The 23,904-nt window shown below is 41.0% G+C and overlaps 1 protein-coding gene and 1 long non-coding RNA gene across 2 annotated transcripts in view; both read right to left on the bottom strand.

Annotated features, from left to right (window-relative positions):
- The window catches only part of igsf9b (immunoglobulin superfamily, member 9b), a 28,252-nt gene extending 10,318 nt beyond the window's left edge, over positions 1-17,934 (bottom strand). Inside the window, exons 1-6 of the mRNA XM_063896281.1 lie at positions 17,403-17,934; positions 11,925-12,020; positions 9,925-10,131; positions 2,358-2,504; positions 825-976; positions 512-629 (exon numbers count right to left, since the gene is read on the bottom strand). Coding sequence (XP_063752351.1) covers positions 512-629; positions 825-976; positions 2,358-2,504; positions 9,925-10,131; positions 11,925-11,985 — 685 coding nt within the window. The 5' untranslated portion in view covers positions 11,986-12,020; positions 17,403-17,934. The remainder of the gene's footprint in view (positions 1-511; positions 630-824; positions 977-2,357; positions 2,505-9,924; positions 10,132-11,924; positions 12,021-17,402) is intronic.
- Positions 17,935-20,483: 2,549 nt separating this feature from the next.
- On the bottom strand, positions 20,484-22,845 carry LOC134873127 (uncharacterized). Its single transcript, XR_010166913.1, has 3 exons — positions 22,340-22,845; positions 21,509-21,630; positions 20,484-21,392 (listed from the first exon to the last, which is right to left on the bottom strand). It is a non-coding gene; the product is annotated as an uncharacterized LOC134873127 (long non-coding RNA).
- Between the last annotated feature and the right edge of the window lie 1,059 nt (positions 22,846-23,904).

The following is a 23,904-nucleotide window of genomic DNA, read 5'->3' as shown; positions in this document are numbered from 1 at the left end:
TATTATAATATTTGTAGGATAAGTTTCTGGTGGTAGCTGCAAAGTAGTAATGAATGCCAAAATAAGCTTACTAGAAAAAAATAACAGGTTCAGGGCAGACGGGGGGGAAAGCAGCAGACTATTTAATAACTTACAGAAACACTGCGTGCAATAGTCCATAGAAATAGTCCTTCTCTTGTCAATCTCTCTCAAAAATACTCACAGCCTGTTTTGTGTTGGCTAAACTGAAATGAATTCATCAAAGATAGTAGATTTAATAACAAAAACACTAACATCAGATAAGTCAATTCGTCCCAATTAAGAATTTTGACCCAGCATTTTTTTTAAGGCCTTTTCTTTAGTTTGAGTGTCCTTGTGACGTCAGAATAAGACAACAGACATTCAAAGCGTTGTTTAAAAACCTGACTTAGACTAGTTCTGTGTCTTGTTCACCTGAACATCACAGTGTATGCTGGACAAGAGATATGCGGGAATTCAATCTTTCCCTTGTGATTGACAGTTCAACACTGACCTTTGACCTGCAGCTGCAGGGAGTGGGTGAGATTCCCCTCGGAGTTGGACACGTGACATTTGTACACTCCTGAAACATTTCTCTCGACGGAAGCCAAAGACAAGGTACCATTGAGCACCTAAAAGGGGGAGAAGGTGAAGAGTGAGAGGATCAAAGAGAGAGAAAAGTCGGAGGAAGATCACAAAGCTGTCAACAAGAGCACAACAAAGCAGTTTGCTTCAAAGCAACATCAAAGTCACAACTCCTACAGAAAATGCAAATGATAAAGTATATAATTAAAACACTGGAAATGCCATCTGTTAATTCGTCTCACTTTTATTTTTTCATGTTTCTCGATTCGGCTCTCATCTTTATGCCAGACAACAGTTGGTCGAGGGTTGCCATGGGCTCCACAGCTGAGAGTCAGCGAGTCTCCGAGCAGAACCTCCACGAAAGTTGGTGGAGTCTTTATAAACACAGGTGGAGCTAGAACAAAGAGAGCACGGATTAAAGGTTTGCTTCTATTTGCGTTTTCAAATGGGACATATCAACAAGACAATCAGAGCACTAACGGCGGACATCAACAGTCAATGAGGGCTTCTTAAAGGTGGACCACTTCTCAAATAATGCTCAACAGGGAAACCTAAATAACAGTATGAGGGGTCACCTGTATAGTGGATGTCCTCTGTGGTGAGATAAGCATTTTGAGACGAGTATACTTGTCAAATGAGCCGTTAACACAAACCCTTTTAATGCTTCCAAATGTGTTTTTTTAATAACCACAAATGTTAATCTACCATGAAAACAAGCAGCATGTCCAAAGATCTGGACTGAGAGGGTGCTAGGTTTTGTCTGTGTTGCAGAGATTATAGTGGAAAGACTTATTTCTGTAGGCTGACCTGGAAGTAGGCATCATGGTAGATCACTGGACAAAAATAGAATGATTATTTGGCATTGGATTTTTGCAGAAAATAAGCTCTTTATCAAGACTTGTTTTTGTGAAATTTACACGTTTCAGAAACATAATCTTCACATATAACCACATGTTATAGGTTCAAATTCACATGTCTGTTTTTAACTTATGTATCCAATGAGATAGAACAACACGTTTAATCTCTTAGGCTTGTGTTGATTACAGGACTTATGTCAGGGCCCTGCCACAATTTAAAAACAATTTGCTTTCAGGGTTTTAGGACTCATTCCTGCAGCACTATATTGAGGAAAAAACATAAACCAGTTTCATGATTTTTCATCCATTTAAGCCAAAAATATATGCACTCAAGTAATTGGAAAGGGTTTTAGATAAATATGCCATAGTGTATGAACAGTGCACTGTCAAGTTTGGTTTTGGGATTGCCAGACATGTTGTTAGGTAACATGTATTCATATGATACACAATACATGGAATGATGTCATACTGTTATTTACAAAGGTGTGCAGTGTTCACCTGCAACCTGACTCAGCACATGCAGGCCTTTCATTCACTGCAGAACAATCGTATCATATCCCTTCTTCACACTCTCAATGGATCTTTAAACTCTACTGTGGCGATACGAGTGTGTGTGTGTGTGTTTGAGACTAAGTGGGAGGAAGGTGATTTAAAAATACTCAAGATTCCAGCATTTAACCGTGATCTTTTGCCCACACAAGGTCCAAATTTGCTGTCTACTCCTCTTATTCTTAAGATCAACTCCTATTCAGTGTGTGCGCAGAGCGTCACACACACTGCTCTGATCGCTGCTACGACACTTCAGCTTGCCAGGGCCTTCTGACACCCTGCCAGGCTCCTTGCTGTGGCTGATCTAAACAAGGACAGTGCCAGTGAGAGAAGCTGCTCCCGAGTCCCCAAAGCCCTGCAGTGCTGCACCTGTGATGGAGAGGAAGGTCCATGTGCCGTTTCGAAAGTCGTCTTTTTTGCTGTCCAGGAGCAGGATGCGACATTCGAACCAGCCCTCGTCCTCCACGGTCAGCCGATCAATCCGCAGAGAGGCACCCCGGGTCAGAGATACACGACCTGTGGGAGGAGGGGTGAGAGAGAGAGAGAGAGAGAGAGAGAGAGAGAGAGAGAGAGAGAGAGAGAGGGGGGGGGTCAGCACACACACAACCAGACTGGCAGAGTCAGCACATGCAAGAAGAGGGCTAACCATGCAGAGGGGACAGGCATCACGTGTCACAAAAGGCCACAGTCAAAGTCAAAATCTTTATTTTAACAGACAAAACCACACACAGCGTCAACCGTAGCTCTAATGTTCCTCCCAAATAACTAACCACGTAGATTGCTATTTATGAAAATATGGGTGGTGCCGCTCTGAAGATGAGCAGTCAGTGGCCCTGAGATTAAGAGCAAACATATGAATCACTGAAGCTGCAATGAAATGCAAGATTACAGATGAAACCGGTGTCCTGTCATTTAGGGTTTAGAAGATCGTGGAGAGCGAAGACGAGCAGGCCAGGAAGACTTGAAGGCTTCACTTCAACAGACGGGACGTTGTACTGAGATAAACAATGTGGAAGAAAGCATGACTTATTCGTGCCTTGACCTTTGGTGTGAACACGCTCACACAGACACACATGGATCCATGCACAAGCACACACACATGTCCCCATCACACACACTCCCATACCGCACTGCCTCTCCTTCCCTCTGTACTTCTTACAACTCCTTGTCAGGCTTTGAAACTTGATCTGCTGGTTGCCTGGTGACTGCAGACTGGTTTTCAGGGTACTGGAGTTACCCTTCCCCACCCACCCCCCACTTCCTTTTATGCTGTCTCTCAATGAACTCTTTTCTCCCCCCACTTCAATATCAGGCCTTTAAATGGCAGAAGGATGGGGGGGAAACACACACGTTGCTCATACAAGGCTCTGGCCAAAGCTGTTTGAAAGTAAACAGAGGAGAAGCTTCCGGCACCTCGTCAGGTTGTTTAGCCTTGGATAATAAAAGGTCGTGTTTGGCACATTCAGTTCTCTGGACACAGTTGTGCATAAAGAAATCATTATTTGATCTTTAGATTCTCCCAACTGCCAATAAAAGCAGATCTTGCTTGAATGTCTGAAGGCAACAATATCAGGAGGAACACAAACCCCCTCTCCATTCACACGGCGTTCCCTCCAGACAGCGGCGTCTGGAGCTGAGCCTACAGGCTACGAAATACATTCAAGTCTTTACGTGGCCTTAAAACAGGGAGAAGCACACGCTGAGAGTAAAGGCAGACAACAATAGCTAACAATTAACCCTGCATTCCTGACTGGGGCTGTTGCTGTGCTTAATAGTTAGGTTTAATGTTTGACTGACCTCCTGAAAGACCGGCCAGCCTTGGATGGGCGGTGCACACTCACTTAGAGGCACCATAAAATGACTGCCTCTCGTTTCACCCAGCATCTTTCAAACAACCGGGCAGGGCAGGGAGAGAGGAAATGTGCAGGCGGATGATAACAGGTGTGGGGATAACTTTAGGCATTCTCCTCTTATCTCTCTCTGTGAGGGATCCTCCCCTGGCTGCCCATTTCCTGTGCAACCTTTTTTCTGCAGCTGGACATGGAATAACCTTCCAGACTGAGAGGGAAAACACTTTCACGTGCAGGATCACACAAACCCTCTTTAACACAAAGCTAATCCCTGTGTGGTTAGATATTATGGGTTACTTAAGAGATCACAGTGGCTGTTAGCACCTCTTTTTTATAACGAGACTGCCCATGGAAATCCCTCTGACTGACCACTGACGCTTCAGAAGCACGTGGGTGTGTAGTTGATTTTCAAAATCCAGAGAGCGCCCTGCCCCCTGGGTCTCCACGGGGGAATTCAAGATTCGCTGTCGAACACTTAACCCTTTCCCGTAGCCTCCCTCTTGTCCATCACTACAAAGAGACGGCAGCCCCCCACTCATTCTCTCAGGTTTCCATAGCGATGAGACCCAGAAAAAAAGCCCGGGCTGTAGGTTTGGATTTGAATTCAGTTGCTGTAGAAACACGGGAAAGGGACGGTCGGTCACGAAGGGGGTGTGGGATTGTACTGTCAGAGATTTTTGAAAAATTACAAAGTGGGAAAACATGTCTTGTGTCACATCAAGCGGAACAAGAGGCAGAAAAGAGTGAGAGAAATAAATGAGAGGCAGAAAAAAAGAGTCTATTCTCCTCAGTCTGTTGACGGACAAAAGGCTGACACTGTGTGACAAATGTTGCTTTATTAGAATTTGAATGTTGTCTTTCTGGACTTGAACTGAAATCTCAAATGGCCCTCGGCAGGTGCTTTGCGCAGAGGGTGGCAACAAAGAAAGGGTTTATTTTCTCTCTGGGGGCCCGCTGCAGGAATACACTGCAAATATGCTGCAATAACAACAACACTCGAATAGAAAATGATCGGCCATATCAGTAAAAATCCTCCGTGCTTTCCAATCGAAGAGGGATTGAGCGAGAGGTTACGGAGAGGCTACTGGAATTGTGTGCATCAATAACCCACTGACAGCCTATGAGAGGACGCCCTCCTGACCTCTTTGCCCCGTAACTCCCCTGCAGACACATTCATCACTCCCCCTGGTTCAACATTAGCACAATGTCCACGAGTCCTCCTCAAGACGCAAACATCATTAAGTTCCACGTTGGACGGAGAGAATGTCTGAAACAATAGCTGCTGCTCCTTCCTGGTGTCCAACCCCCTCCTCTTCCTCCTCCTCACTGTTTTGTCTTCTTCCAGTAGCTATCACATGACCGCTCCAGTCTACCTTAAAATGAGCCCTTGTTTCCAACAGGTCGAGCTGCAGTGCAGCCAAGAGAAGAAAATTGAAACGCTAATCCCCCCGGTGCTGTGTGAACCCCTCAGACGCACCCCTTTCATATCAGCGAGAGTCAGGTTCTCGCCCAGTGGGTGGCAGGTTAGGAAGAACTCTTTCAGAGCCGTGCCACCGGCCAGGAGCTGGGCTTGTCCTGGATTCTGATCTCATATTCTTTTTGAAAACAAGATTTATAAGGCTTTTTCTGCCACTGAAACCACTGAGCTGACACTTTACACCACATATATTTTGACCCACATAAATCTTGTTCTTTGTCAGTCCAATCAATTTAAGATTTACATGCTTATTGTATTTTCTTAGTTTTGTGGCTACTGAAGCTCGAGGATAAGGCTGTTATTGCTCCGATGGAATTAAATCAACATGTGAGTTTTGTACTGGGGTTCCCATTGGTACTTACTGACGTAATACGTGAGGGGATGGTGAACTACATGCGATACCATCACGGAGGCTATGGAGGAAGACAGATTATTCTGTTATGAGAAGCATCCGCACTGCTTTTCTTTGTCCTTCCGTATGTGCATAAGAGAGCCGAGCGGAGGTGCATTGTGGGATGTGTTTTGATTTGAATACAATCATAAGTCTGGGACCGGCCCCCTGCCTCTGACAGCTGACCCCTCCCACTCCCCAAATTTCTCTCTTCAATCCTCCTGTCTCCCTAATCAGTTTAACCCTCTTATGAATAGCTCTTTGTCGTGAGATAGATTACAGTTAACTCTGTCCCCCTCGCTCTGTCCAGCTCTGCACCAGCAATCACCCACTGCTCACGTGCCAAATCTCACTACAGCGGCCACTCAACGCACCCCCGACATCAGCCCTCGTACATGATCACAGAGGAATGTATTTTTTGAAAAATGCCATTCGGTCCAGCGAGATTACAAGTGGTATTTGAACAGTTTTCCAGTACAGAACTTGAGCTTTGTTTTCTGGTCAGTTAGAGATAACACGGCTGTTAATTATTAATAGTCATTTAACATGTACTACTGTTTGAGTGACCACCTGGAGAATGTCTAAAGGCTCCAAAAATGATATAATGGAATATCAAGCTTCAAAATATTGAAGGGAACGTTCATAAAAACAAAACCGAACTTCACTTGGTTAATAGTAATCTGACAGTCGTGACATTTGGACAACATGGATATATAAATGACCAGAACAGCACTGACCTCATGCTCATCATACTAATCCGGACAGTTGCACCTCAGGTATGAGGAAACAGAGCTTTTGTAAGGTCCTGCTGCTCTAAGCCAGGAATAATTTACCAAGTTGCGGCCCCCTATTCTTCTTTCACTGTGTCATTGTTTGCCACACATCGTCCAGGTCTAGTTATAGCGGAAGAACAGGTTGTTGATGGATAAAGGTGATCAGTTTCCCCATTCAGCTTGACTTTACTGCAAATAAATTCATGTTTGCAAAAGCTTACTTGTTCAAAGGTTGTAGAAATCAGGATTTGTGGGCCTCAGTAGATTTAAGTGTGTGTGTGTGTGTGTGTGTGTGTGTGTGTGTGTGTGTGTGTGTGTGTGTGTGTGTGTGTGTACGTGACTTGTGCATGTGTGCGACAAATGCAGACCCTACCTTCTCCTGTGTTCAGAGGTCACACTGAGAGTGTGATAGAGGCCTGCTGAGATCTGGGGGTGTGCCCATTGTGGTTCTAACCTCAGGTCAGACTCCCCTGCTCACAGTCCCTCCTGATTTACTTCAGCACACAGAGACATTTGATCTCCCTCTGCAACAGTAAACCGTCCTGACACCGAACATATTGTCTCAACAAATACATCTCAAACCGACTATAATAGAGTGTCAGTCAGAGTTTATCCGGCTGTTTCCTCTTTGTGGAGAGTTGACTAATGTTCAGCACTGCAGGGCATGCTGGGTGTGAAACAGAGAGCAAGCGGGATGAGGGGGACTAAGTACTTCCCGATTCACTCGACAGAAAAGAGAGGCTCTCTGGCCCCTTCACCAGTGAAATTAGATCAGTTCCAGTTCTGTGCTGGGGCTAGTGTTGGTTCGGAGTATGTCCAACTAGCAACCTCCTAAGAACTGGTCTGCTTTGTCCGTCTGCAAAAGAGGCTGTATAATAACGCCACATTAGAGGTTTTCCAGCAACCACCGCATATTTCCCTCACAATAAGAAAATTGGCGAACGTGCTTTAGAGCTGTGCTTTTTCCCAGAAATCCCAAATATATTGCAAGCATGACTTTTCCAACCACTTCTTCTATCGTCATACTCATCATGTACTGTTGTTGCTTTCATAAATCTCACCCCAGGCTCTGATGAAAGCCTCCAATGTATGAGAGCCGGCTCTTCTACAGTGATAACAAGAAAAACTGGTTCGCAATTGGGCTCCTGCTCCGAACCGGCCCTTAAAAGGCCTTGTTGGGAAAGCTCTATGTGACCTAGACAGGGTGGTGTTCAACGGGGTCGGTGAACATCGCTCAGCAGCCGTGACACAAATACAGAGTGTAATCTCAAATGCACCTGATATCGTATCAAAAAATGTTGGTTTAATGGACGGCTGAAATAGTCGGCAATGATATCACATGCTTTGATTCTTCCATCTCTGGTTCTAAAAATGGCCAATAGCATCAGTGAGCTTGAGACAAAGCCGCAGACCAAGGACAGCCTTTGAGAATGCTTTTATGTTTTATTTTAGTCTACTTTAATGCAAGGCATTTGCAATGCGATGAGACCACCAAAGGAAGGAAAGAAAGATTCAGTAATACATATTGAAGTCTGACACTTTACTTAGCTTTATTGCAAGCATCCATTATGTTGTAAATCCACCCCAACAGTACAAGCCCCATCACGGCTCTGTTCCTGATCTCAGACAAGCCAAGACAAAGATCAGGAAATGGTCCCCTACTCAACTGTCTTGTGGTTAAATCTGAAATCCCCCGACATTTTAATTTGAGGGTAGAATACATTAGGCCCACTGCGCTGACACGCTTCACATAGTGCCATCTGCCTCCAGTGGGAGGGGACATATGAGGATCTGAGGCAAACCGGGGTAAAGCCCACACCAGACAGCTATACACAAGGGACAGATATGGCAAAATATTAGGACCTCTCAGACGGTGTTCCACTCTGAGCCACATCTCTGCGACGTTGTTTACTTCATTATGGCCGCTTCATCAGATGACTGCCCCGAAACAATGAAATGGTTAACGGCCTACAAGAGGGTTAACATACTTAACACATGTAACCAAATCGCTTGGCGAGGGCGGCCTGTTTGTGCTTTAGACCCTCTGGACCTCAAAAGTGGTCTGCGAGTCGTCACAACATGTTTCTCAATCAGAGGCTTTCTTCTCAGTGGGAGCTCCTGGTGAAACGATTTTTAATACGACAGATGCAGAGGGCTGTTAGGCGAGGTGCATTTCAGTGACCTAGTTGGGACAGTATGGGATTTGGGGTTTCCTAGTGGTACTGTTGGATTTGGCAAAGCTAGGGGAGGTTGTGATACCCCCTCTTTGTCTTTTGTCCCCTGGTAGACAATGACGGGATTATAGGGCTCTAGCAAGAAAACTCCCATTATTCCCATTGCTTCATCCATCCTCCTTCCAGCACAACAATCTCCCCTTACTGGGTCACCCCTCAGCATACTAATAAAACACTGTCATCAGACCACCAAGCACCCCCCTTCAATGATCCCCCTCCATGCATGGCGTTATTGGTACCCCCCTTGTTCTTGCTCAGCTACCCCACCCCCCTTTTACTGCCTGTATCCATTCTCGCCCTTCCCCTCTTCCCTTTGCTGCAACTGCGGTCTGGAAACACACACCAGCAGTAATTACAGGGATTGGTCTTTTGATGGATTACCTATTCCAAACTTCCCCTTCCCAAGTCTACCTTAATACCAGTGTAACTTTCTTGCCAATACAGGAAAGAAGGATGCATCTCAAAGTAAAGAGAAATGTTGACACATGGACACCCACCCCCCCTCACTTGTCTACTGAACCATAATTAGAGAAATCGGTACCACTTTACAATAAGACTACTCTTATAAAGGATTCATAAAGGGTTTATAATTAGGTTATTGATTAGGTTGTGAACACTTTATTAATCATTAAGAACCATTTATAAACCACCTCTAACATTTTCATACATCAACACAGGCTCAATATTTGGCATCCATCCTGATGTTTCTTGGCATCTCTTTATGACAAAGTAAGTTAAGTATCTAATTAGTACAGATAGATTTGGGCTCACTATTTGGCAAGCAACCGGTCACATTTGCCCCGTTTATCTCTTGTCTTATAAAAGCTTATTAATGATTTATAAAGTGTTCACAATCTAATTAATAAATGAATTACAAACTATTCGTAAACCCTTTGTAAGGGTAGTCTTATTGTAAAGTCGCACTGAGAAATCTGTCAACCGGGGGTCAGTTATATGAATCCTTTCAGAAACAAACTGCCAGGATATTAGTCCGAGTCAGCTCTTTGTGGTCTTACTGAAAAATGTTTTCAGAGCACCGCAATAGGGTCTGTGTGCAGTCAAATCACTAAAGCAGTATGAACGATTCCATGAAAAAAAGAAGTAGGTCTACTTCAAGGGATTGAATTTCTAGTAACACATGTTTTAAAGATACAACGTGTGTTTGTTTTATGAAAGGAGTGTATGTGTGAACACATCTGTATATCTCTTACCCTTGTAGTTTGGATGAACTCGAGGAGTATATACTCCAAATTTGATGAGGATGGGAACGTTGTAACCGAGGCGCACCCATTCCACCACATGCAGAGGGAAGAGGTTTGGGGTGGTGGCTTCTTTGGACGGAGGACTGAGATTGCAGCTCAGCTCTGCAGAGGCCCCCTCTCTGGCAGGGACCAATGATGCCGCACCTTCAGACACACCTGTAAGAGCAGCAGCATATCATCGGGATAAGGCAGGGGATTTGCTGTGAACGTTTGCTGATAACACAGTACGCAATAAACATGGGAATAAACACATCAATCATGCTCTACAGAGAGCTGAGACATATGGGGCCTTTTAAAGAGAGTTATGGCTGCCAGAGAGGCCGGATTAACCTCTCTGGAATTTTTTAGGTCATTCATTCCAGTGAAATTGTTTGCTTTGTGGAGAACAATATTTACAGAAGTATCTTGGGAGAGAGCAGAACGACAGAGGTGAAAGACCTGGCTGCTGGCTGACAGATTAAAAGAGAACTGATCCATGAATACTTATGTCGGGGTGGAACAGACCGAGGCTATGACATCCAGATAGTATTCCCTGATTAAACCTGGGCCATCAGAGGGCATGTAAGACCATTATGTGCCATTTTGTGACGAGATCATGTAGCTGCAAAGCCTGCAAACACACCGCAATCCCATTAGTGACACCTGGAGCAGTGTCTCCTCTCTGTAGCTCCCCCCTTCCATCGCTGCCATAGGCACACGTGGGTGTGCACGCAACTGGGTGCCAGTGTTTGCTCTGCTACTCATCTGGCCTGGTGATTACTTTAATCTCAGTGGGGGGGGTGACACTCTGATGCAGGACAGCAGGAACCTCGGTGCTCTCTCCAGTCATCCTCCCACCACCCCCTGGGGTACACACATGGTCTGTGGACCAGCACAATCAATCCCCCCCTCCTCCTTTTACAAACACATGCACGCACACAGAGAAGCGTGCCTACGGGTGGGGGTAGCATAAATCCCAGATTGATCTAAATCCACACCCAGAGATATTATTTAAGTTGGATTTTGGCCCCATTCCCTCTCGTCCACTCATGACTCTGTTGTTAAGCCCCTCCCTCTTTACTTTCTCCGATGTAAGTCAATGGGAGATGTGCCAGATTCATCATTAAACTGTATGTAGGCAGCTCACAGCAGCATATGCCAAATGTTTTGTGATGCTTTACCATAACAAGGGGGTGGGGGGGTACACAGCAGGTCTTGTTTACGTTGGTTACTTTTAGTGAAGCTATGCAAACACATGGTAGGGACAAATGGAGGGAAACAACTGGGTGCCTTACAGACAATGAAAACGCAATTGAGATGAAGAAGCACATTTGTTGGAATGTATGACATGAGAATATAATGGAGAAAGCATCTGGTGTCATTTACCTGGTTTAGTTTTTGAATTTGATTAATGTACGTAGTTAAACAGCCCGCTTTCTGAACTGTGGATAGTTGTAACTGCTTGTAAGCGATTGTAATAATGCTGCCTTTTGTGGTAAAAGTGCTATCTACTACCCTGAAAAAGATTGTGTCATACTTTAAAGCAGTACCATCATCATGTTAATGTAATCCAACAAAGCAGATTTGTATCAAAGCTAATCTGTGCTGCTCATTTCCAACTCCTATTTACTTGTAAATGTCACATAAAAGTGTTTTACTGTTTTTATGTGTTAGCAGAACAGGCTAACAACCATTCCCTTACACAACGCTCAACCCAAAAGTGATAGGTCCAGCTGCTTTGGGTACTAATGAGTAATTCATTTCTATTATTATGTTTAATGTTGCATTTTGTGAAGGATCAGTTTAACAGTTTCTTGAAAAAGTATGTATTTTTGAGGAGTGGCATTATCAGCAACTAAGAAATGCATCTTACAATTTGAGAAAAAACTAAAAGTGCACATGGGCAATTGAATTATGGAAATGTATTCTAAGTGTATGCGATGAATCCATATTTGCATTAGCATACTTACTTAGCAGACAGATGGCTACAGCAGTGGTGACAGCCTGAAGCCAGCGTCTCTCCAGTCCCATGGCCGTCCGTCACACTCCTTCACACATCTCCCGACCTGAAAGAGCGACCACACATCTCGTTTACTCTTCAACAGACCATTACCGTATCAGCACAGCTGCACCAGGACATCCATCACATCCTCCCTGAGACAAATGTAATCCCTCAAATTAATATCAACTCATAATCTAACAACTACACCACATTCCAGATGTTTCCCGGCGAATAAATAACTGTATTCTTTGAAAACACTTAATCCTCTGGAAAATGACATGTCTGAGCTGAGGTTGGATTCAGGCAAATAATACATTTCAACAAGTGCCTGCAAAGTGTTTATGTTTGTGTGTGTGTGTGCACGTTCACAGAGCAGACAAGGCGCTACTGTAAGTGTGTGTACAGATTAACCTGATGCTTGTGATTGGTTCAGCTCATCCTGCAGACCTCGTCTCACGCTAAATAGGCCAACAGCAATTGACAGGTGACATGACTCCGACTCCAGATGTCTTATTACCACTCCTTAGAAAAGGAACTTAGTGGCGTAAATAGACTTCTATTTAACAGCACTCTTAAATTAAACTTAATTCAAGCTGATAGTGTGTGTCAGGCAGCAAGTGTTCCACCTGACTATTAGAAGTACAAACAGCACATGGAAAAACACCAGCACAATCCACTGATTAATATCCTAAACAGACCCAACAGGGCTCCACTTAAACAAATTGTGGGCCTACTTCTGTCTGAACGATGACAACAGCTGTAGAGACTCATCAAGTCCTCCACCTGAAATTGGATTGGAGCAACAATTGCTGCCCTTAAGACATAAAAGAAGACCTCGCTCTCTCTCCTTAATTCACCTCTTCCAGTTCCCATAATACCAGCTTATTACTTTAAGTTGAATTAAGTAATATTAGAAGGAGGCTATTCTTAGGAAGCAGGCAGGGGGTTGGATATCTGCTGCCATTACCACTGATGCTCCGTGCAAAGGCAGGACAACTGTATGGACACGTTCAGTCTCTTACTGGTTATGTTGCTCGTGAATAAACAAACGTCCCAGAATAGAACAGCAGAAAGATGCATTTATCTCCTTGCACCTGACAGACGCTGGGTTGAGACTATTGCCGCTGGAGGAAATGATGAATCTCTATGGTGCAAAACAAACAGAGCGACAAAACCAATGTGACACAATCACTGAAGAGGAGCGGGACAAAAACACATTAGTGGGGGGGGTTAGCTTTACAGTAAAAGCAGATGAAGAGGGGAGGGTGGTAGGGCTTGAAAAAAGGCTGAGGTTGGTAGTTTTTTTGCGGGACAGAATGTTTGTTAATGAGGAAAGGATTACTCCTACTGAGCAAACAGTGGGGGTGAATAAAGAGGACTTGTATAATGGATTTAAAAAAGTAAAGAAGTAAATCTTTTCCATCTAATAACTTGTGTTTCCCCCCCAGCAACCACAAGCAACATGAGGTTGCTTTCCACATATCCGAAATTGTAGCTCATATATAGACCTCAGGTAACTTTTGACAACCTCAAGGTATAACAAATATTGTCTTTGAACCTGCCTGCTCTGCCTCCACACACTAATATATATATATATATATGACTGGCTCTGGGCCACAGACAAACAGGGCTGCACCCACACTGAGTCGACTTATTACAGAGGAAGCCTGGAGGGCGGCTTTGTCTGCAGGTGCAGGAGTAGACGGAAGTCAACTTGGTTATGGCCTCAGGCAGCAGAGCAAGGGGCCATTTAATTTAGATATCCCTCAAGAAACCCTTCGGAAACACTCAAAAGATTCTGAGTCAAAAAAGGTCAAGCAGCAGTACTTTTTCATTTACCTAAGAGCAGTGTGATAATAGATGCTTGCAGACAAGTGAGCAATTATGATTTTCATCTCTTAAGCAACTTACAACAACCTGTGGACTTTTATTTAACCTGTTCATGTGTGAGGGGACTTCTGCAAACTAGAAATCACCTTATAAGGCTTTCTGAAGGAAGAGTGGACATAACACTGTTAGCAAGTGTTGCAAAATCCTGCTGAAACGGAACACTAAAGGCATCATAAACCTTCCTCACTTGAAATTAAAATGTGCTAAAAGGAGGGACATCAGCGTTAATGAGAAAGGACCTTAAGGATCTTTGGCACTTTAAAATAGAACTGTGGATGTAAAAGTAAAAAGGCACGTTACAAATAAGCTCTCCCCCACTCAAGTGGTAAGGGCAAGAAATGCTTAAAACTCCAACATGAATAAAAGTTAATCCTCTTCATTATAAAGTCTAAAAAAGGTTAGCAAGGAACTCGTGCTTGCGGCACAAGACATTTAGCCGTGTCACACGCAAGTGGACAGACTTTAATGGTTGGAAGTTTCACTGGATTTCATTGACACAAATTGCTTTAGATCTAGTCATGACTTAGCCTTGTGGAATGGACATATGTAACACCCAGACTAATCCTGGCCTGCTGCTCAGAGTGTTAATAGTGTAATTGAATTAGTGATCAAAATGGTGAGACAAATCAAGGACATTCTTTTCAACTGAGATTTGCAGTGATCAATCATTGGTTAATCAAGTCACTAAGCACTCCAGTCTATTCGTTTTTTTTGGGAGTCCCCAAGCGTCGCTAGAGAGAACATGGCCGGCTTATTTGCTTTGAAGCTAGCCAGTAGACGAAATTTAATAGAGACTAATGGCAGTAGGAAAACGCTGTGGATCCAGTTGAGGAAACTAGTGTGTCCATGATTCTCTATGACAGATCACTGATGCGCCTCTGTTGTGAAAACGCTTATCTTATATCCACTGCCAAGCTATCCGAGTGCCCAATGTGGAAGTCAATTTTAATGCTACCAGGACAGTTACAATTTAATGAAATAATAACCAAAAAAGATGAATGTGTTGAAGCCCAATTATAGATAACAGAAGCAACATTTGGTGAGCCTTGTCTCTTTATTTGCATCTCCTCTGAATCACATTTGAATAAACTGAGCAAGAAGCATATTGAAAAACTTAACAATGTCAAAGTCAGAATGCACTTGGTAATGGGCTGTGCAGGAGCAGTTCAGAAGTTTCTTCTGCTCTCTTGTTTTTCTTTTTTCAGTCTTACTTCTTCTATGACACTCACAGAAAACCCAACACAACAATTCAACTACACTTAATATGTGAGAGTGTGCGTGTTCTCCGTCAGTACTTAAGCGGAGGCATCAGTGATACAGCCCTGATAAGAAGTAGCATTACTCTCTTCGTAATCCTTGTTAATCCTGAGAGAGACTGCAGCCTTAGTGCAAACAAGTCTGCAAAAGGAACTGCAAACCCTGAGCAAAAAATTGAGCAGAACAATCGCAAACAGAGGCATCATGCATCCGACCACAGCACAGACAACAGATGTGCACAAAAAAGTACATGTGACACAGTTATTTGACTGGGTTGTAAATCATCAATGCAATCTTGACTGGTTGGACCAGTCTTTACAAAGCATCAATCTATTCATGGATTTTGTCCCTGGCACGGTAACCCAATTCAACATCTGTATTGACTTTTATCTTAACTAAAGGAAATGAGCTTGGCACATGCTGGGCACGCAAGGGAAGCCCTAGTCACGTGAGTGGGAAAGCCTACTGTATATGGATTAACATACTGATTGCTGGTAACCTAACACATGGTGCTACGGGGTAAACTGTAACCATATTGACTAATGAGCAATGATTGAATGTTTTTCTTTTACTCACACAGAAAACGTTAATATTGTTAGCTTTACTACGCGATGCAATTGTGCCGCAGTGGAACAATGCTGAAAATTGCTAAAATAAAAAACAGAATGGAATGATTTCATGTTTTTTAACCCCCAAGCCTGCCTTTATATAGCTCAGTTGTCTCACGGGAGTGCTAATGGACATGAGTCTAGTGAAGAAAAAGCAGCTAATATCGTCTTGTAAGTCCTAACCTCAAGAACAGGTCAGTCCAATAAAGCTACTTTCAAGACAGGGAAGTGAGGGTCAAAAGCCAAAAGGTTACAGAGCTAAGATCTGCTGTGGAGGCATAGCATAAAATGTGAAGATCAACAAGAGGAGTTAGATGCTAACAAACACTAAATATTTCACCTTAACCAACAAACATATGTTACTCCCCAGCCGTAAAGGCTGTCAGACAGGTCATCACTTTCAAGACGTAAAGCATACAGTGGTGACCAATTTTGTTACAATGCAAATCATAGCTTTGGTTAACTACATTTCTTCATTCATATGTGCTTTTTTGTTGCTCTGATGCATATTCTTTGGCACCACATGAGCTTCAAAACAGTGTCTATCTTAACCACTCAAAGCAATTTTGAGTAACCACTTCCAACTCAATAATTTGTTTCTCGATAAAATTAATTTCCTGCAGCTTGAAAACATGCCTAAAGGGTTTGTATAGTGCAACATGCTGGTTACATGTCAAGGCTTAATAAATGTTGGGTATTACGGTGTAAAATATATACCAGAGCTGCTATGTGATGGCCCAGACTTTGTTAAGCTGCATGGCCCTAAAATGTGTTCAACGTTTCAAGGATTCTGGAGATTAAAAAAAGGCTTCTTGAATATAGTCATTACCCTATAAATAATGCAAAAGCAATCACTAAACAGACCTACAATTGTGTGTCTGCCATAAGGACTACATTGGAAGTATACATATATCTATGGTGTGTTTTTTTTTATTTTAAAGGTGATTAAAACCTTTGACAACCTACAAGGTGATTAAGAGCGAAGGAAGCTTGTATTTATAAAAAGTAAACAATGTCCCCCCTATTCAGTCATGTGGCCCGACCCAAGGAATCACAGGCATCCAGAGTGATGTGTGCCTCAATTCTCCGTCTAACTAACCAGTATTAGCACAACAAAAACAAAGGAAGGGAAACACTAGAGAAGGGAGTATCCTTCATGTTAAAAGCCAAAAACGCTGCACTCTTCTGTACTAAAATGAGGTTCTGCCCAGCACATTGCACCATGTCGAGCAGCAATAAAACCCAGACAGCACGAACCAAGCTCTTAATTTCTGCACCCTTACAGTGATTCTCGGTCCTCACTGTCTATATACAGACCTCCTATAAAAACAAAACAGGTGCATCTTTTGTCTGCCTCACTGAGTCTGATACCAGCTTAGAAGAGGGAGCCGTGAATAAAAATCTAAATAAAAAACAACACTATTTTTGACTGACTATTGTTCTCCTTGTTTTAATCCTGGGAATAGAGTTCACATTTGGGTCATTGCAGAGTGTTAAACTTGTTTTAAAAAAAGATACACTCATTCCGAGATTACAAGTGGAGCATGTGGAACACTAAACATAAACAAAGGCGCGACCCTGCTGCGTGTTTCAATATTACTAGAGTATATTTTTTTCAGGGGAAATAAACTAACGTCATAGTAATACAGCAGTAGAGAGGATGCTTTTGCTCTGCCTGCACAGCTCCTTACCTTGCTTGAGGCACTTTTTCAATTGAAACTGAGAGTAGAATCTTTCAATCCATTAATGCTCTTCTTTTAGACTCGTATTGCGGGCCAAATTTCAGCGGTCATGTATTCCTCTTCAGGGAGAAGTCAGATTTTCTTTTTAAAAACGACTTTTATCATAAATATAAGAAAGTGTTTGGTAAAAAGCAGGTGTTACATTGTTTTTCTCGGTCCGAGCAGTGGATCAAAGCAAAATCAAATTAATCCTCGGCATCCAATGTTATCAGACTTCCTGTAGAAATACTTTGCAGTTTCAATAAAATCCATACACCCATGCCACCTTCATGAGTCCGACAGCATCGCATTTAAAGTCCACTTAAAACTTTCCACGCCTTGGCTGTTAAATCCGCAATCGTCTGTGTCTGAACTTGCTGGAAGTCCCTTTAATCAGAAGTGAGAGTTTATAATTAACTTCATAAATGTGTAGAAAGGTCCCTCGGTCGACGCAGTGTACATTTATCATCAAACAGGCGCAAGTTTCACTAGAAAGAGCACACACACTGCACGTTTAGTTAGAGCCCTACTGTTGATACTCCCCCCGTGTCTCTCCTCCCATTACTATCGTCCCCTCCCCTCCTGCTAGAAGCCACCATCAAGTCAAGCGTAATATAATGATTACACTTCCTGTTGAACCTTTCAAAATAAAACCCTCGTTGACGAACAAGGTGAGTATACAGACGGTTGAAAGGTGTGAATTGTATATTTTTTAATCCTGTATTATTTCTATTTTTAGATGTTTCTATTTTATAATTGTTTATTTTCTACTCTTTTTAATTTATAAATGTGTGCAAATGCCCTGTTTTATATGTTGCTGCAACGAAAAAAGGTCACAATTTGGGCTCAATAAAGTATAACAATTTGTCAGATAGCATGCTTTATCAAACAATCTTTCAACAATAGTTTCAGAGATTTAAGAAAATGTTCTTTCTCTTGTTTCTCCATTGTATGAACGTGCTGTTGTTTATCATTAAATATCTTAATATATTTGATTGTTAGGTTGGACAAAAACATTTGATATTACCTTATGAGAATGGTGATGGACATTTCCTATATGTGTACGTACCATCCTAAATTATTGATAATTGCTAAAATAATCAACAGATTTATCATTTACATTACTTTTTAGGAAACATTAAGATGTCACATGTGTTATGTTAAAATCAAAATGGCCTAATTCTATTTAGCTGATACACTTTTACGTTCCTGATACTTTCAAAGTGGCTCACTGACATGGTCTTGTGGGATAATGGAAAGAATCGGACAGAATTGAGCCATTTAAATGTTTTTAGTACCCATGTGTGTTTTCTGCTATTATTCCAATTAGCCTTAATGCCATAAACAGATCAACTATTGAATTTAATTAAAATGGCTGTATGTTTCCCATTTCATACTCCTCACATTTTAATTCAAAAGCCAAATATGCCATGTCATGATATGATATGGTGTTAATGCCTTGAAATGGTGCACTTTAGGGAAATGTATGTCAGAACATAAGTCTGTGGGAAAAGCTGGAAAGTCATTGCTTGAACAAAATCGAAAACGCTTTTATGTTGAAGAACAAATAACCCACTTCTGCTGGTTCGGCAACCGTTTCCGTGTGGCTTGATGCTGCTGGTACTTAAGCGCCCCAGACAAAAGCGCCTGTTCATGGGAAAGAATTGGGGATCGTAACAAATGGCGAAAGCACACCTAAAGAACACATTTGGCTCAGAACGTTTGGTACAGCATCCAACATAATGCAAAAAACACATATGGGTGTAAGGAGATGTATCCAACATGTCTCCAGTATTTGTTTAAGAAGAGGGTGTACTATATTGAAAATGTCATTTCAAATACAAGGTACCAAATCCCTCAAATGTTCCCATAAGGACTAGTAAAGATAATCAATATATTGACTTAGCTCACTGTAATAATATATTTTTTTAATATTCATAGTTAAACAAAAATGGACAAAGTGCTCAGATAGATTACCTAAGTAAAAGTTAGACTAGAAATGCTCTGTTAAAAATAAGAGCCATACATTAAAACGTTTTTTTAATAAGTATAACAATATTAGCATACAAATATTATAAACCAATGGCCCACTTCTGAATATAATGGATTATATTATTTGATTTTAATTATGATGTATTGTATGTTTATCACTTTATGGTGCAGCTGGTAGATAAAAATCTTATATTTTATTGACCAAGGCTTATTTGTTTACACATCAAGGGATCCATTAAGTTTATATTGACCTATAATAATACATGATCAATAATTTGATGATTACGTGGTCAATTCTGAATCAAATAAATTGATGTAGTAAAAGCACGGTAGTTGCCTCTGAGTTTTAGTGGAGAAGTGGCAAAATGGATACAAGAAAAGTCAAAAGCTAAAATTGTATATACAGGATTTTCTTAGATATAGGGCCAACGTAGTTACTAGTGTCTACCACTAAGTTTATGACTTTAAAACTAAATAACTAAGTTAGTTAACATGCTAAATTAATAGAACAACAAAGCCAAGTAGAGAAATATGAACCATTGAGAATAAAATCTGTCTCCAAAAACATTTCACAAATTGTTATTCTAAAAACCTGAATGCCTAGAATAATTAAGTACAAGATCTGAGTAGTTATTCCACCTCTGAAGTATGGCGAAGAAAAAATCAAATTGGACCATCTTCATTTGGATCATAGCAGGGATGCATCAGTATTTGTTTAACACAAACTTGACCGTATTATTAAGCACGTATTTGGCGGTTTATTATTTTTACCAAGTTGAATATCTATGCTGTGTATAAGGGTGGTTGACGTGAACTCAAATCCAAAGTGAAAAAAATAATAATTCAAAAATATATGTCCAATGACATATAATTATATTCCCTTATATGTGAATAATTCAAAACTGAATGTGTCCATTTCTAATTCTTCATATATTTTGCATATTATTCACTTTTTGGTGTGGTAGTCCTAAAATGTGTCCACCGGTGCAACGACATAAAGGATGCCATTATTTAATTCAGAGAATGTTGGACAGGTAAGATAGATAAGCACAAGGCATATTAGTTTGTCCCAATTATATTTCCACATCAAACATACCCCCAACAAATTCAGAATTATGTTATTTATATACTATAAGATGTACACATAGAGACTTAACCCAAATGTCTGGGTTACATTCATTATAATTTGTATAAAACTCAAGGAATCTTCATTTCATCCTTAAAGCTGCATAGTGATGATATCATTGTTATACTATCCAACACTTTTTACATACATTTTTCATTAAAATACCTTTTCCCCTCACAATTCAATTTGTCGCACCGCAGGACATTTTGTTGCACCGTTGGACAACAGAATACTAGTATGCCTATGTTGTGTACAGTCAAATTTATTATTTTAAATTCAGTCAAAACACAGGTAAAATATATATTTTTAATTGAATTCCAGTGTTTCCTCGCTTTGTTTGTGTTTTTTTGTTAGCACGTTTATCCATATTCCGTCTTTGCACGAGGCGTTGATTCTTTCGCCTAAATGTATTTACTCTTCTTCTTTCAGCCTCAAGTTCCTTCATTAATTTCTCATTTTGTTTTTGTAGTTTCCGTAGTTCTTTGGTCATTTTATTTTTTCTTCTTTTTTTGGGTGGATTTTGGTTTCGGGGGGACTTCTCTGGTGTGCTACACAAAACGTGTACTGGTACTGGGACAGCATTGATCACTTCATGCAGAACCGGCCTTGCCACTGAGGCTCCATTGATAACTGGCCTTGCCACTGGGGGGTCATTGATCTCTTCGTCATGATCCTGAGGTGATTGTGGCGTAAGATCAAGGACAGCATTAGTGGCTTTTTCCCTTGCCCTACATCTCCGCTTTGACTCTCTCCATTTCTCTTGTAGCTTCTTCTGTGTTGCTGGCGACACGGACTTCACGCTTGGCTGAACGATTTTCCCGCATGCTTTCTTCTGCTGATATCTGTGGGAAAATTATGAAGCCAACCATGAATATTTTGATATGATGGTGCATTAATAATGTCATGAAATGTTTTAATTCTTAGGCTAAAATAACTTGTGGTAACTGGTCAAATTTACTTTCTGCGTCTCTCTCTCAGCAAGTTCTCTTTCCTCTCAGAATCCGCATTCAGCCTCTCCCTAAACTTCCTGGACCTTTCCTTGGTGGTCATTTCAGCCTCTCTCTTTGGAAATCAAACTAGCTTTAACAAAACAGGGAAGGAAGGTTTGAGTTGTGTTGTCCTCAAATTCTGAGGTTAAGAGAAAATGCAAAAAGCTACTTAAATTAGTCATCAAAAGTAAGGAGAGGAGTAAGGAGCCAGAGAGGCAGGTTAGAAAGAAGGGAAGATGGAACAAGGGGGGGCTTGATAGAGAGGGAGTTTGGTGGGGAGAAGGGGGGGTTGGGGAACTTGAAGATGGAGGTAGGGGGTGAGAAAGAAGGAGAAGATTTGACGGGCCATCCAAAATGCAGCCGTCCATTAACCTCCATTCATTTTTAAGACTCAGATTATATCTCTTTTGCATATTTAAACTAATTATTCAATAAAACTTGTAATACAAAAAATGTTGGTTTACATGTTTGCTTTCACTATGTTAAGTTTCATTATGATATGAGTAAAGGAAAAAAAAAAAGTGAAACTGACTTCATGTTGTACTATAGGACAGTGCGTTGCACCGGTGGACATTTTCAAAGTCAATGCTAGTTTGTGGCCTAGCTATATGAGAGACAATCTTCATCCTGAGTAACAGTGTTAAGGTTTACATTATTTTCAATGATCAATCAATATAAATTGCAAAAAATATTCAGATCAATACTTAAATTGCGTTGTACTAAAGGACTACCTTAAGACGACCAGTTCCAACACTGCACGGAAATAGTAATATTATGAAAATATTTGAGACAAAACTGACCTTGTGTACAGTCCATGTGCTCCAGTGATGTCTTCTGTACTTCCTGGTTCTGGAAGGACCCCTCTCAGTAATGGGGTGGTCACATTAATGTCTGTTTTATATCTACATAATGCCGTTGCTCCAGGAGGACACCAGTTTTGTGGACAAAATGTAATGTGTCATAATAACTCTACATAGGGACCTTAACACTTATAACCTCTAGATTCATTAAGTAAACACTCGTATGACATGCATTCAAGTATTTTAATGTATTTAGATTAATTTCTCATTAAATTACAGACGTTTTAAGATAAGTAATTCTACCGTGGACAGTTGCACCGGTGGACAAATGGCATGTTCAAAGCAGAATATTTGCATAGTTGAAGAACAATACTCATTGTTTGCAGATGGATTAGATGTAGAAGAATGAAATGCATATAAAAAACATGAATTTTAATTAAATATTATAAAATTTTAGTTATTTTGTCACTGTGGACACAAAAATTGAGCGTCACGTCAACCACCCATAAACATTTGCTTTTCTAAGAGGAATGGACACGAATGGCAATTCAATATGCACATCGGCCAAGGTAATTTAGCACAGCATTTTGTTTTACCTAGCGTTAACGTTACCTAATCAGCGCTTACAAACTGGCATTCAAAAATGTTAGCTAAGCTATAGCTAGCTAGTTAGCTTTCCGTTAACTAAAGTTGCAAGCTAGCAAGAGCGGATTAATCTTGGGTTCATAAACTTTATATTAATAAAATCAATATTCATAGTATATTTATTACCAAAAAAGCTTGTAATTTGGCTATGCAATTTGAAAGACCCTATAATAAATAAATAAAGTTTAAAAATCAAGTTATCATTTCTTACCTCAAAAACACCTCTTTGACCTCGCTGCAAAAGGATAGCAATGTTACTTGATAAATGATAGATGATCAAATCTCATACACTGGCAGGGTTGCGGCTGGTTAGTTGAATGGGGGACACTCACTGGGGAACTGTATATGAAAAGGGATAAATTACAGTTATCCTGTTTAACGTAGTTTGAATTGAAATAACCAATCATGTTCCAGTCTGTGTCGCCACAAGGGGGTGCTACTGTCCTTCAGTAATACTGCAAGACGACAACCTCTTTTTTAATCATCACTCTCTGGCCATCATTATTGGGAGAAGTACTCATATCCTTAAATAAAAGTACAAATACTATGGTTTTTTAAAAAATCCACTACAAGTAAAAGCCCTGATTTTAAGATATTACAACAAATATAAAAGTATTAGCACCAAAAAATAGCACTCATTCTACACAATGGCCCATTTCAGAAAACTATACGAAAGCACAGAGGTATTATCAGCAAGAGATCAAAAGTAAAAGTACTTGTTAAGCAGAATGGATATTTTCCAAGTATTATATTAGTATGGTTATTCATTTATCCTGTTTTTAAACATATATCATTTTAGAATTGTGTTGGTCAATGTGGACAAAATGTAGATACTAGAAATCCTAGGTAGATCAATAGTAGCGTCCTGCATCATACCTTATGAGCATATCATATTTTACATGTACTGTACAAAGTCATTA

Source organism: Eleginops maclovinus, chromosome 12 (genome assembly GCF_036324505.1).
Source record: "Eleginops maclovinus isolate JMC-PN-2008 ecotype Puerto Natales chromosome 12, JC_Emac_rtc_rv5, whole genome shotgun sequence".
NCBI lineage: Eukaryota > Metazoa > Chordata > Actinopteri > Perciformes > Eleginopidae > Eleginops > Eleginops maclovinus.
This window is presented reverse-complemented; position numbering and strand designations above follow the sequence as displayed.